This window comes from Aulonocara sp. 'chitande type north' Nkhata Bay, linkage group LG23, assembly GCF_057382095.1.
Source record: "Aulonocara sp. 'chitande type north' Nkhata Bay isolate Kocher_YH1m ecotype deep benthic linkage group LG23, A_spYH_male_GT1.1, whole genome shotgun sequence".
Classification (NCBI taxonomy): Eukaryota; Metazoa; Chordata; class Actinopteri; order Cichliformes; family Cichlidae; genus Aulonocara; species Aulonocara sp. 'chitande type north' Nkhata Bay.
Window position 1 is genome coordinate 35,573,160 of NC_141365.1, and position 15,371 is coordinate 35,588,530.

The 15,371-nt window shown below is 39.2% G+C and overlaps 1 protein-coding gene across 2 annotated transcripts; it reads right to left on the bottom strand.

Annotated features, from left to right (window-relative positions):
* Positions 1-446: 446 nt before the first annotated feature.
* On the bottom strand, positions 447-10,983 carry clic5a (CLIC family member 5a). Of its 2 annotated transcripts, none has more exons than XM_086283102.1 (6): positions 10,432-10,983; positions 4,690-4,799; positions 2,264-2,389; positions 2,077-2,183; positions 1,831-1,994; positions 447-1,736 (listed from the first exon to the last, which is right to left on the bottom strand). In XM_086283102.1, the coding sequence occupies exons 1-6, from the start codon at positions 10,942-10,944 to the stop codon at positions 1,572-1,574; spliced, it is 1,185 nt and encodes a 394-aa protein (XP_086139228.1). In that variant the 5' UTR covers positions 10,945-10,983; the 3' UTR covers positions 447-1,571. The 2 variants fall into 2 exon arrangements, with proteins under 2 accessions (XP_086139228.1, XP_086139229.1); XM_086283103.1 differs by lacking the exon at positions 10,432-10,983 and adding an exon at positions 7,140-7,350.
* Between the last annotated feature and the right edge of the window lie 4,388 nt (positions 10,984-15,371).

Here is a 15,371-nt window from a genome sequence, read left to right on the forward strand (position 1 = left end):
TGTCGAGTGCAAATTTTTACAAAAATTTTTCCTACACTTTTGACACCTTGGTTTGAATGACTGTTAACATCAACTTTAGAGCATCGTTAGCTGAAGCAACATAGGCAATTATGCTAAATGTGTGTGTTGCTTAGGCAGCTATGCTGACAAATGTTGCATCTATGAGCAGGGGCGCCTCCAGAATTTTTTTTCCGTAGGGGTGGCCACTAAAAATATTGGGGTGGCACACCAAAAACCGAACTTACGTTTTGTTATGCTGTTGTCAAATATAGGTTACTTGAAAAATATTGTGCGGGGTGGGAGTCACAACAGGAAATACGAATGACAAATATTATATATGCCGGAATAAAAGTTAATGTTTCACCTTATTGTATTATTGTATGGTCTTCCTTTCTCTTGACACCACCGCCCCCCCCCCCCCCCCCTCTCAGTGGCCCCCTCTCGGAGGCGCCCCTGTCTATGAGCCTTGAAGAAAAAGCTAGCCAATTAGCAAATTAAGGCTAACTTGGCAAAAGTTAAAGCAAAAAACAACAAATACAACAGTTTCTTTATTTTTTTTATTATTCTATTATTATTATTTTATTATTATTTGTTTATTTACCCAAGAAAGGCTAAAAGAATGACCAATATATGCAGAGAATCTGACCCATGTAAACCATAAAAGAATACTGGGACGGTTTTGTGATTTAAAAGGTTTCCCAGCTGTGAAACTATCTGCCTATCGGTAGTTTTTAATATGTTTAATATGAAGTTGTAAAAGTAAAATTGAGTATGCGAGGTGTCAGCTATTGCTACTTATTTAATTATTAGTGTTTATTAACACATAATGTTTCTAGAGGCTAATGATGTAATGTTGCTTGGTACAATACCACCACAAAACTATCTGTACAAAGCAAAGCAGTCCTTCCTTGCACTTGACTACGAATAGTAGGGTGTGTTATATTTGCATGACCTGTAAACAAAAAGGGATTTGTTTTTTTTCATTTGCGCTAAATTTAACGGAATGTTTTTTGTTTGTTTGTCTTTCTTTTTTAAATTTTTTTTGCTGGCATTTGATTTTAATGCTACAGTTTTTTCCTACTTGTAAATTTTCGCTTTGATCATTGTGTTTGAATGTAGTGTGAACTACACTCCCCAGGCAATTTTACTTAGTTCACCTGCTGTCAGTTCATTAATCACCGATGACTGGACAGTTGTTGCTTAAGGCAGGGATTTACTATACTAAACACTGAGCTGCAAACTTCATACATTTTTCCTCATTGAATCTTTTTTGAAAAATGATTGTAATGTAATCATTATGAAACTATTTTCAGCCTCTTTAGTTTGCAAGCATCGTTTGATGCGTCAGACATCTGCTGCTACACAGTACCATTACAAACACCATTCATGATTTTTAGCACCTTCTCTGAAACATCACACCAGTGTGCTACAGTTAAACATATTTACTATATTACTATTACAAGTGACACACACTGTGCCAAAAGTGTATGTAATGGTTTTCAAAAAAAGAAGCGATTTATTAGAAATTTCTCAATAAAAGATAAAAAGGTTCTTGGGTGCTTGTGATGCATTCATTTCCCCAGCCTCCTGGCGACATCCTTATAGGCTAGCTCGATTTCCACATCAGCTGCACAGGTGTTGATGAATTCGTCCTGTTTGTAAGCATTTCCGAGGTACCGCCACAAACCTTTGAACTCTGACGGGATCTCATAGTTTCTGTATTTCTTTGCAACCACCTGTAAAAGCGCAAGTTATTTCGACACTGCTAAAAGCCAAAGTTAAATGATTAAAGTAGCTGAAGATAAAGAAACCACTCCGGCGAGAGGCTACCTTAACGACATGAAGCTTTGGTAGAAGGTTGCAGTCAGCAAGTGTCAGTTCATTTCCGTCCAGGAACTTGCGGGTGGATTCTCCCTCATCTGCCTCATCAGGGAGAGGACTAATCAGGTACTCGTCCAGCTTAGCCAGGGCCTTGTTTAGATTGGCCTCTAAAGCTAAAACACACAGGAAGCATTACCATAGGATTTTAAAAGACGACAAACCCAATTACAGACATATTGGGTGCTGCATGCTCACCTCGATTTTTATCCGGTTTTGTGTTTTTGACAAAAGCTGAAAATCTGGCAAATATGTCATTTCCTGCTGTGTTGGATTCACGATTCTTTGCTGCAAGTTTGGGGTACCTGAAAAAGCAGCAGAACATTGTTTCGGGTTGTTACCTGGCCTATTTACCAATCTCTTTTTGTCTGTGTGTGAGACCTACTTCGGTGGAGCCAGCTTTCCCTCCAGGAATTCCTCTATTTTGTTGACATCAGAGTAAACTTCCCCTTCGAAAGTGAGGAAGGGCGGGTGTGTCCCAGGAGCCAGGTTGTGAAGATCAGCTGGTTTCCTGATTAGAGTGGAATCATTTTTACACCCTCTTCAATAAATATGTCAAATATGTAATAACACTGATAATGTAGTAATGAGGCTCTTAAAACTTAATTGCGACCCTCAGAGATTTTGTTTATTACCGTCATGTATATCTCAGAGCAGCACTTGGAGCCAGAGCGTAATTAAATAGACCTCTGAAAGCTATTTTTTAACTTTTGTCGATAAAAGAAAATGTTAATTAGGTTTGTGTAATACTGCAACAATATCAAACATTTTTTTGTTTTGTTTTTCTTATTTAACAATGTTTGTTTTATGGCTATTTCGAGTCACAGAACTAGGAACTATTCTCAAAGACTGCTTAAAGAAATTCCAATAAAGCTTATAAAAGAATGTTAAAAAGATAGTCATACAATATACAATGTAATACATTTCGTAGTATGTTTACACGTTTCAATAAAACGCTACATCTAAGCTGTGTCCAAATTCAGAGGCTGCATCCTCCTTAGGACCCGGCTTTTGCGGTCTACGTGGGTCGGGTCCTCCGAAGGCCGTGTAGGCTGGAAGTGAGCAGCTGTGAAATGGGACGGTCTAGCCTTCAGATTTGCATCACCGCTGTCTCTGTGGAGTTTAATAAACTCAGCCGCCTGCTCCTTGCTATCTAAAATATAACAGGACACTGCCGTAAATTCTCGACCATCTCACACTTCTGTTTAATCAGTTTTTCTGTTTAACGTTTTTTCAGCTGTGTAGAAACTATAACTTTAATCTCAGCCAAACTGATTTACTCACAAACAAATAAAACACTGAAAAAAGCCAAACAATAACTGTTTAAGTTATCTAAGTGACTGAGGCTACGTCCACAGATACACGGATATTTTTGAAAACGGAGATTTTCCGTTTTCGTTTTAAAAAATAATCCCGTCCACACGTAAAGGCAGAAATGAAGGAAAACGCTGCTATGAACATGCCAAAGCAGCAGGGGGCGCTAGATTCCTAACCGTGCAGAAATGTTGGCCAATCAGAAGTCTAGAAGCCTCGGTGGGAAAAAGTACAAAGCTGGGGCGTAGAAGCAGAACAGAGTCCTATGTGTGGAGGGACAGTAACTGTGTGTATATGTAAGCATTTAAACACTGCAGAGAGTACAATTAACAGTAACAGTATTGTAGAAATTCATTTCATCGAAACAATAACGTGGCGCACAGTGTGACGTCAAAAAAGGCGCACACCTTTGACGCTGCGTTTCTTCCGTTTTTCTCGTCCACACGTAAATGCAAAAACGGAGTTTTAGAAAATATCCACCCTGGCTGGCGTTTTTAGAAATCTCCGTTTTCAGTGACTGAAAACGCCGTTTACGTGTGGACGAAAGGTGCAAACGCATAGAAAAATCTGCGTTTTCAAAAATACCAGGGTACGTGTGGACGTAGCCTCAGTTTTCAGTGACCAAAAACGCCGTTTATGTCTGGACGAAAGGTGCAAACACATAGAAAAATCTGTGTTTTCAAACGTGTGGACGTAGCCTTATATATCATGTTTAACCTGAGTAACGAAAGACCGCAGGCGGTATGAAAACAATGTGCCTGGAGTCCGGTGTTCTTGCTGGCTAGCTATCGAGCTGGGAAACAAATGTCTCCGAAAACATCGGAGCACTTTTGGAAATATGTGATACCTTGATAAACCGAACAGATATTTGAAGTTTACGCAGCTACGTTCTCGCCTGAAAATATCGTAAAAGTTTATTTTGTGACTCAGAAAGAGTAATAAGAGTAAAACTAAGTATTGTTGGAAACTGGAATTGGCTGGGCCACGCTATGAATTCTGGGATAGGTTGGGCCACGAAGGATACACCCGACCTCTGCTTCAAATCTGGGAAGAAGGAGGACCATTTGGAAGAGTCTATGAATTTGGACACCCAAATCACCAATTGTTGTTGAATTGTGCTATATAAATAAACTTGCCTTGCCTTACTTTAACAAAGAGCAAAACAGACAGAATTCCTGTTCCTACAACTGTGCAGCTGAAAATACAGATCTAAACGTAATACTAATATTGTGACAAAGCTTTATTTGCATTACATTGTGTATCTATTAATTAATTAATTTATTTATTTATTTTTACAAGTAACGCAACCAAGAGAAGAATTTATATGAATTTTGGGGCTCAAATAAAACCAGGCACAAAAAACCCCAACCCAAACAACAAAAAACACCAGTTGAGATATTTTATATACTTTATAATATGTAAATGGCTTGATTGTGAACTGTAACTTGACAGCACAACACTGTGTTATCATTTAACACAATAACATTTAGTTATTACCTCTTTAGGTCAACAGTGGTGACGTTGAAGACAACACCTTTCAACCACAGGATCATGAAGAGGCGCTGGGAGAAAGGACAGTTTCCAATGCTCTCGCCATCACTCCCAGCCTGTAATATAGTTTAGAGCTGAGTACAAAACAGAATGTGCATTTGTAATACATAGAGATGAATGCTGACTTACTCTTCTTTTAATGCATGCAAGAATCCACTGACAGACACATTTACACACATACACTGATTCACACACTTGCACACAATGCATGCAGTCCCGATGAGCTATCAATTAATCAGCTCACTGGCACAGTGAAAGACAAAGAATCAGTGCTTTATAGTGTGAAGCGGGGGTTTTGCAGTTGGGCTTGTGTGTATATTATCGAAATAGAAAGTGTGTATGTTTGTGTACATGTGTTCTTCAGTGTGTGCGTGAATGCAAAGCTGCAACAGGACACTGTAACGAGACACCAGGTCTAACATGAATAATCCACGCTGCTTCCATTACATGCTTCACTGCCTGTTTGGACTTCTGGTCCCTACCTACTGCAGCAGTGTGTATCAAATCATACAACAGCGGTCACTGTCGAGCCAAGGAAACACTCATACTTCACCTAAAATATTTTTCAATCTTATTTTAAGACAAGAAAACCCATTTTAGCCAAAAATGTACTGTATAAAGCTTATAGTGTTTCAAGAATTTTCTCATTGCTGTTGCCATCCATTCAGGTACAGTACATAAGACACTGAAGCGCTGAATGTTGCATAATATATACATTTTAATCAGTTGGAATGTGAAGAACCTGACTTATATGCCACTTAAATCATATTTTCATGTGATTTGTGGTAATTGGTAATTAAATGCTCACTGCATCTACTGTATACAGTAAGCTACCATTGTTTCCGATTCACTTCTCCAATCCAACCTCTTCTTCTATCAAAACCAGCAAGAAAGTAACAAAAAGCAGGATTCTCTTCCTGCCCTTGTTGATTGCTGCAGCTAGCAAAGGGAAAGTTCACTGACCAGTCTGTAGACTTGCCTAACTGTGACTTTAGTGGTAAATTTCTCAGCGGCTGCAGAGAACACTCACAGCCAGTTAGGGAATACTCTTTTTTTCCCCTCACGACTGGGGAAAAAAAAAAAAAAAAAAAAAAAAAAAAAAAAATATATATATATATATATATATATATATATATATATATATATATATATATAAAATTATTATTTTTTAAATCCACTAACAGTCTCAAAACAAGCTAAAAGTTAAACCAGATAGCTTAAAGTTTACTAGTTAGCCAGTCAGTTCATTTTAGCATAAAGACCAGAAATAAGGAAAACAGTTTGTCTGGATCTGTTAGAGACTCAGTTTGGATAGAGACTAATTAAACAAAATTAAGAAACAATGACACTCGGTTAATTCAAACAAATGAAATGAATATGTTAATTTGTGGACTCTAGAGATGATGAGAGATGTGCTAGCTTACATGGCTAGCTAATGTCTCCTTTTTTCTATTATTCTTAACTCGGCATATATGTTCAAGTGTTCACAAAAATAGAATAAAGGAATAAAAAACAGTAAAGTAACACAATGAAAACTACTTGAAAGGTTATACATTCATGTTATGGTCTCATTTCAGAAAGGAAATGAATGTTCTCTTTACAGATATGTCAGTAACTTGTAAAGTGGGAGGAATTTGCCTTAGAGTCATCTCATCATCACTAGTGATGACTCTTATTCTGAAGAATAGAAAAACAGACTTTTTGGAAAAAAAATACTAAAATATTTTTATTTCTGTTAGGTAGAATCAAATTCATGAACAGTTTAATAATTCATAATTTCCTTGACTGCTGATTGTGAGGACTGTAAAATGTAAATATTCTGATTGGTTACTTTTAGAGTTATGGTTAGGGTTTGTAGTCGTCAACAACTTTGATCTCAGTTGGTTAAAGGGTTTCTGGCTGAAAGTGTATTACTTAGTATACCTAGCAAGGATACATGTTATGCATTAGCGTATTATGCCACATGCCAACAGATATTGTGGCTTAACCTTCAGCTATTAAAAGCTGCTGCTCTCAATACTGAAAGGACCCCAGTAATAATTCAGTGGGAGAGAGCAAGAGAGAGATTGTTTGTGCACGTGGGTGTCAGGTTAACACACGGAAAATCAGCACGCTACAACAACAACAACATGGCATGCACACGCTTGAAGAAGCCGCTAACCCCCCACCTTACCAAACACTATTCCAAACACTCGCTATTTAGGTGATAATAATGTGTGCATACTGAACTTAAATGTTACTTGTCATACAAAAAACAAAAAACATTATCAACAGCATGCAAACAAATGTGCAGCAACATTAGATTCAGAAGTGAGACAAGAAATGATCGAATATTAGTTTGATGTTAGTCAAATGTTGATGTACTCACACCAAAATGCACACATTTAGACCCCCACCTTGACAAACAGCTCAATATCAGGGTCTTTGTCCTCCTCGGTGGCAATATCCGTCATGGTCAAGAAAGACTGGCTTTGTTTGCGTGTTTTAATTCCACAGTGCAGTTGTATTTGTTTGTGTGTATATGTTAGTGAGCCAGCTCAGTTTTCAGCAGGTTCTCCTCCGGGTCCATTCGGTAAAGTCAGCTCAGTCCCACAGCAGCTCTGTCAGAGTGTCAGCTGAGGATGAGTGACGAAGAGAGAGAGAGGGGAAGAAGGTGGAGGGGGTGGTGTGTGTGTTTGTAAGGGGCTCAGTTTTCTACCTGAGTTCTTAGCCGTGGGGGCGTGACATTGCTGAGCAAAAATAACCCCTCTGTGGAGGGGTGGGGGTGTTGGTGAAAGTACTAATACAGTAAGTAGGGAAAGAGCAGAGCAAGGGTGCCCTGGCCCCTCGCACCTCTTACAGTTTTGATGGACAACAGCTGGGTGATTCTGAATCACCACGAGTCATCGTTACCATCTCAGACTTGTGGTGACTCAGACATCACCACCCATAGGTCTCATGGTGTCTGTGTCAGCATGGCAGCAAGGTGATGTCAAACATTCAGAGAGCTTCTCACACAGTGCATGGTTTGTTTTGCACCCTATATCAGTGCTGTTCATCCCTGTGACCAAGATGTTTTAAAGGGGATCAGGAACAAGAAACATGATAACTAAATACAGCGTACAAAGTTGATGTAGAAAACATTAGGCATAATTGTATTTTTTGCCCTGTGATATAACCCTTTAATACAGATGATATTACATTATAGTGGGACTGCACACAAGCTTAAACTTCTATTCCAGTTCAGTTCATTTATGTAGTGCCGAATGACAACACCAGTTGCATCAGTGCACTTTATATTGTAAGGTAAAGATCTTACCAATGAGCAACTTGGCAACAGTGGGAAGGAAAAACTCCATTTTAGCAGGAAGTCCAGGCCTCGAGGGCTGGTGTCCTGCAGGTTTTATCTGAGCAATCTGAGCAATGGGACTAGAAGGGAGGTGACCGAGAACCTGGTAATCATTTTGACAAAGCTCCAGGGTTTCTGGGTGGAGATAGGAGAAACTTTCTAGGAGGACAGCCATATCTGCTGGACTAATCAGGCCTGATGGCAGATGGTGAGACTTCTTGGTAAAAGGCACATGATAGCCCGCCTAGAGTTTGTCAAAAGACACCTAAAGGACTGTAATAGAAAAGACTGAACTCTTTGGACTAAATGCCAAAAGTCTTGTCTGGAGGAAACAAGGCACTGCTCATAACCTGGCCATTACCATCCCTAAAGTGAAGCATAGTGGTGCTATGGGGATATTTTTAGGCAGCAGTGTAAAATGAAAAACATACAAAAAAATTATTTCTCATTTGATATGTCTATAGAACTAAGAAGTGCAACCTGAATAACACCAGATGTATATTTTATCCAATTTAAGGCATTTTTACAATAATAGTTTTTGGCATATTTCAGATTTTATTTTCAAACTAAATTATTTTTACATTCAAAACTTTTGTCACACTAGTGTATCCTGTTTTGAACATTTTGCATAAGTGGCAACCCTGTAAGGAGTTGGTACTTATGCACTTTACACAAATAATAAAGTGTATACAATCATAATGTACAGCTGACAAAAGAAAGACAAATATGAGTGTATTTCTACACTAAGCATTACGTTCTTTACTATATGACTGGTCTCTCACAGAAAGTTTGTACATCATACAGGCTAATAAATCATTAAGGAAACACCCTCACACTATTCTGCCAAATGAGCATTTGTAATTAGTATGTAGAGTTTTCCAAACGACCTGTGGACATGTTCCAGGAGGTAAAGGATAAAGAGAACTCTATCTCGTTGTACTTCCACTGCTCTGTCAAAGCAATGATGTAGCCTTTAATATAGCTAATTACAGATGAGCATCTATATTATTATTATTGTTACTATTATCATTATTATTATTTCACAAGGGAGCTTCCCCTGTCAGGAAATCAAACATGTGGAGTCACTCACTGTGGTGACCCTTTGTGAATAAGGAAGCAACTGAAAATAGTTTCTTCTATTATTATTATTTTTATTATTAGTAGTATTAGTATGCTAAAGTCTGTAACCCAATAATTTCCAAAATAAAAAAGGAATAAATCATTTATCATGTTATCTTTATAAAGGTGCTCTTTAGAAATGAGTATCGAATGTTTAGCTTACTAGCTGTCAAATCATAGCAACTGATGCTAGCTAGTCAGGTTTAAGTGAATGTAGAGTATAGCAGTGTACACAGTAACCAGAGTTAGCTAGCTGTGTCTGTATATTAAATGTGTATAGCTATCTAGTGACTTAAGTTTGGTTCCCAAGATAACGCAAGGCTAATATAAGTGCAAGGTAATTTAGACAGCACCTTATCAGACCTTAGAAGTTATTCAAACTGCTTTGCAGGCAAAAGATAAAAGATTATAAAACTGAATCTAACCAGAGGTACGTGTTTCAGATGTTTTAATTTAGAGGTTTTAGAATGAGTCTAAGAGAAAGTGGCATTAAACGGATGAGTTTAAATGAATCAGGATATTCACAATGAAAGAGTTCAGAGAACCTGGGATTAGTTTGTGGGCTCTTTGTTGTTGCCTGCAGCAGACTTTGGCCTCTCTAATTCTGCTGCAGTGGCCTCTGGGTTATATTGCTATGTGCTGCTTTAGTGTCAATGTGTAACATTTATGATCCCTGTGTACTTGAGTGATACTGGACTTTAGTGTGGAATGTGCTGATTGTGTAATAGCACATGTGTGGATTTAGAATGCTTATCGCTAATATAAGCTCGATAGACGAATGAACATGGACACACTCTCACTGTATACATAACACACATGCACATACCACTCTTCACATGGTCATTTGACAGGGACCGTCCCCAACTATCCCGGCACTGACTCCGAACATTCCCGTCAGTTCAACTGAGCTTATATTTAGAATCAGAGTATCTCGCTCCAGCACACATCAACACATGTGCAGAGAAATGACTAAATAATATGGCCTATTAATAGAAGGACGTTTGTACTGAAGAGGCATAAGGTTCAAATGTGGCTTTATCACATTCCACATAAATTCACACACTATAGATAGTCACCGACCTTGTACACCACGATGATATGAACCTAATCATGACTGAAATTTATGGACGCTATAAGTTAGTTCAAAGAAAGAGAAGACGGCGTGTATGTATGTGTGTGCGTGTCCTGTAGAGCCACAATATATTTTACATTCATCTGATCTGAGCCTTTCTCTTTCCTACCTTAACAAAGAGTACGACCTTTGGTCCATCTTTGTCAGGCACTGGCTTCTCCTTAGCTGTTTCCTTCTCAGAGGCTGATGAAGATGATGATGAGGATGAGGATCTGCGTGATTTGTCCACCTCCATCTCCCAGTTTAACTCATTCAACGGCTCTACCTGTGTGTTCTCCTCTTCTTCCTCTTTTTCTACTTTTTCTTCCTCTACCTCCTCCTCCCCACTGGAACTCGCCAGCTCCACTTTCTCCTCTTCTTTCTCATGAGAAGAAGAAGAAGACGATGAGGAGGATGAGGAAGAGGACGTGCTCCCTCGCCTCCCCTCTGCGGGAGGCTCAGGCGCCGGGATCGAAGGAGGAGCTGGTATTCTTCTTGAGGCCACTTTGGTGTTTTCATACTCAGGAGTCAGATGCGAAAGATCTTCGTATGGGGCCTCGTAGGGCAATTCATATTCACCTGACGACTGGTTCCGGTAGGCCGGCTCTGGGTTCTCGTACACATTCCCCTCAGAAAGATCCATCCTGGTTGGAGAAATCAAACAGAGATGGTGGAGCGTGCCAAGGTGTAAAGCAGAGTGAGGGCAATCGCAACAGGGCCTATCTTATCAGAAGATGCCCAATCAGGACTTTGGACAGGGATGGCCGAAAGGCTGGGCCAAGGGGAACTGCAGTAAGTCAGTATACTGCATGTTATTACTGTCTTAGTGTCTATAAACACAATATGAGCATGTTTAAAAAATATATATGAGGGTCCATTCATTCCAAAATTATGTTCACACTGTCTATGTCAGCTGAACACATATCTAAACTGTACTTCAGATGTGGCAGAACTCTTTTGACAGATTGTAATTGTCCACGGTAATGTTGAGGTTATTATATTTTTTATGATTTGGAGAAAGCTAGGTAGGGAACGCAACAAGACATATAAACTAAAATTGCACAGAGAAATGTTTTGTCAGTTGGGTTATCAGCATGGACAATTTGTCATAATAGCTTTGTCACAACTGAAGCACAAGTCAAGGTTTAAAAGAACGTGTAGACACACATGGAAATCCAGCATATAAGAGAAAGAGCTTGTAGAATTCTAGAGAGCTTAGAAGTTAATATTTTGTATGACTGCCTGCCATAAATCAAAGTTGGCTAAAAATGTTTCACACTCTAAAGCACAACCCAACAAGTGACACAGTGCTGTTCAAAAACTGTATTAACACAAGGCTCTCTTAGTAAGGAGCAAAGACTTGATGCCGCGGTCAAACGCCATGGTTTTTTCAGGACTCGGTTCAAGCAGCAATTCTGTCAGGAAAGGAGAGAAAGGTCAGTGGAAGCTAGAGCTATTATGAGGATGGAGTGTCTTAACTGGATTAAGTTCTTCCTTGATGTTTCTTGGGAAGCAATGGTGGGACAGGAATGGACTGACCAGGGCTCCACAGAGAGACCAGAGATCTTGATTACCATGTCGATCTGACAGACAGTTGTGTCTTGAGCTAGTCCTTGGTGAGGAGTGGCAACTGAGATGGCTCAAACATTGGGCAGACAATCCACTCATGGCCACCTGAAGGGAAAAACACTAGGAAGGCAACGAAGGAACCCTAAACCACCTCAAAACCATGGGACCAACTGTATTTTCGCAACACAACACGACCTCTGTTAGCGTTTATGTAATTTCCTTAAGTAGTCTTTAGGAATAACTCTAAATGCTTCTTGGAGGACATTCCAAGGCTCTTTTAAGGATGTTGTCTGCTTTTTCTTCTGTTCTCTGTCATGGTGATCTCATGCTGCTTAGGTAATGTTGAGTTCTGTGCTCCGGGGAGACCAATCCATGACCGATAGTGTCCCATTGTATGCTTTCTATCCTGATATGCTTTTACTATATTGGCAGTTTGCTCTGGATCATTTTCATGCCGAAAAGTCAAGCCAAGCGGTATCACATGATCCAACACTGTTGATCCTTTTCTGTATTCATAATTCCATCGATAGATCCTCAACAGTGCTGGTTAAAAAGGAGCCCGTAACCATAACAGAGCCTCCACTCTGTTTTATGGTGTGGATCACCATGATGCCAAAAATGGCTTCTTGGCAGCCACCCTTCTACTGAAGACCAGTGTTGGGACTAACGCGTTATTAAGTAACGCGTTACAGTAACTACGTTATTATTGTGGTAACAAGCACAGTAACTAGTTATTATGCCAAAACCGGGAACGCGTTACTCGTTACTGGGATTTAGATAGGCTCGTTATTCGTTACTTCGTGTGGTGGCTATCGCGGAGCTTCCACAGATTCAATAACATTAGCAAGTGGTGGAGGCCAGCAGGTGGATGAAGGAAAAGGGAGGCAAGAGGAGAGACCCGAAGCGGCCGCTGGTCCGAGAGTGTCAGGTGAACTGAACTTCAGGTAAGAAGTTATGACCTGCAGTCCATCTGGGTCAGATATGAACCAAGTTTAGGTGGAGTTTATTTTCGTTATGCTGACTTTTTCGTACTGCGTGCTAGCTAGCATGATGGAGTTTCTATACAGCTGGGTGGTGCTATGTTACTAATGTTGAACTTGATTTTGTTCATAAGGTTAATTATTAGAGTTTCCAACCGTCCTGTAAAAAACGGAATCGTCTCGTATTCAGAGAAAATATTAGCGTTTCGTATTTAGGTGAAAAGGAACAGTTTGTCCCGGACTTCTGCTACGATGAAAAAGACACAAAGCTGGAGTTATTCTGCGTCTTTACGCTGCACAGCTGCCTCTTCTTCTCTCATTCTCTCCCCCTCCCTCTCCTGTTTCTACTTCAATCATGAAACTGATCAATGATCAGCTGATCGGCTTTTCTCTCTTGTTTGTTTATAGCTCACTTTGCGCCAGAAAGAGGAAACCAGCGGATGTCGCGCTAAACAACAGCAGAATTTTTAAGCTTGATCAGCTGTTGTTAGAATTTATTTAATATTAATTTCTAGTATCAGCTGATGTTTGCTGGAGCCAGAGCTGTAAAGCTGCTGGTCATGATATCGGTTTGAATATGTGATGAGAGGGAAACATGAAGATGAAACCAGGAGATGTCCTTACTGGATCATCAGAGCTGTGATGGAGAAACAGGTTTACCTTTTAGGTGACATGAATGAGTTGAAGTTATGAACTGTTTCTGAGAGACAAATAACACCAGGATCCTTTTTCTAAGTAGCTGACAGCTGTTAACTGTGCAGGGGCGGATCTAGCAAAGTGTTGCCAGGGGACCATGTAGGGCATTAAAAGGGAAAGGGGGGCACAAGGAAATACTTTCTTATTCTCATTTAAAATGTCTCGCTTTTAAAAAAATAATTATCTGAGTCTTACAACAAACGATTGATAGATTGATACATATATACCATCAGAACAGTGTACATCACTGTCACAACTGTGTTTGTTTTCATTCAAAGGCTTTATGATTTTTCCTATAATGGCGGCCGGTCTCTAGTCAAAATGCCCGGGACGATTTTTTTGTCCTTGTCCAGCCCTGTAAGCAGCTCATCTGCAGTCTGGTGTTACCTACATCTTCCTATTCAGAAGGCAGAATTTCCGAGTTCTGAGTACAATCGAAAGCACCACGACTGCAGTTTTTGTGTTGGATGTAAAAAGCGAGGATAGAATGGCTAGGATAGAATCAGGCGTGGGATTTCTCTCGTGGAAATGTGCACATTATTTTTTCCTTTCTATTGGTAGGTGGCACAGTGCACTTGTGGCAAGTAAGCAAGCTAGAAGACTGGCAATCTTGCTGGGTATCCAGTTACGGAAGCAACACATTAACAAGAGAATTCTGAGTTAAACCAAAGTTACTTTCCCTAGTAACTAGTTACTCTGAAAGTAACGAGTAACTTGAAGTAACTGAGTTACTTTTGATAGAAGTAACTAGTAATGTAACTAAGTTACTAATCTAAAGTAACACTGCTGAAGACATTTCTCATGTGGCTTCGGTGAAGAGTAACTAGGGCCAGATGCATTTGTTGGGTCTTAAGGATATGACTGTCAGATACTCATCATTTGCTGTAGATACATTTATAGATCCGCCACTTCTTCTTTTCTCATCCACTTAGTTTCCTTAAATTTCTTAAGGACACATTGCGCACCGGGCTGAGATAGGCCAAATTTTCAGCTTATGGATCACATTGGTGATGGAAAAAAATTGAATTTTATTTATTTTAAAATACTTTTTACCCAGCTGCTTAAAGCAAAAGTGTGTTTTAGATTTAATATCAAATAATATTTTAGGTGAAACCTGCAGGACAAAAAAGTAAACTGGATCCTATAAACTCTCATAATTTCACCTGTTAAATGAAAGATTACACTTTTTTTGGTTTAACTTTCAAACTCTCATCTCACTAAAACTGGTGTACAACCTACTTTTTTCCACTCTGATATGCACAAATTTGTGCATACAAATCTACACGGCTTTCTTTGTGGGTTTAACGGTCCAAACAGGGAATTTCCATCATCAGAAATGTCAAGGGAAATTCCAACGCACGGCTAAAATGTTACCTTGAGGGGCATCATGTTGGAAAATATTATCTCAGTTGTTTTTTTTAACAGATTTACTAAAAACTGCATACAACTTGGGCTACTCTTCTTTTTGATCTGCAGGAAATTCTCTATTGTGACAACACCATGAACTTGTTTTACCATGTTACCTACTTATTCTGAAAAAAATAAAGTTCACAGTAATTTAGTGGTCAATATAATGTGTTCAGATTCATCTCATAAGTCATGACACACCACTCTTTCCTACATATATCCTTTATTTTTATTTTATTTATTTATTTTTCTTGCCTGTCCCGTTCAGTACTTTAGCAATCAGAACTGTTGTCAGAAGGGAAGGAAAGATGCCCAACAGATTTATTTTTTAAGTGGAGAAATTATGGCAATGCCATATTGGTCCACTTGATTGATCTATATTATCATAAGCTGCCTTTAAAATATTGGTATCTGTGTT

Coding starts and splice junctions, on each gene's coding strand:
- clic5a (XM_086283102.1), bottom strand. CDS start 10,944: ATGGATCTTTCTGAGGGGAATGTGTACGAGAACCCAGAGCCGGCCTAC. Junction 2,390..4,689: donor ACCACTGTTGACCTAAAGAG/GTAATAACTAAA, acceptor CACTCTAATCAG/GAAACCAGCTGATCTTCACA. Junction 2,184..2,263: donor GGAAAGCTGGCTCCACCGAA/GTAGGTCTCACA, acceptor CTGCTTTTTCAG/GTACCCCAAACTTGCAGCAA.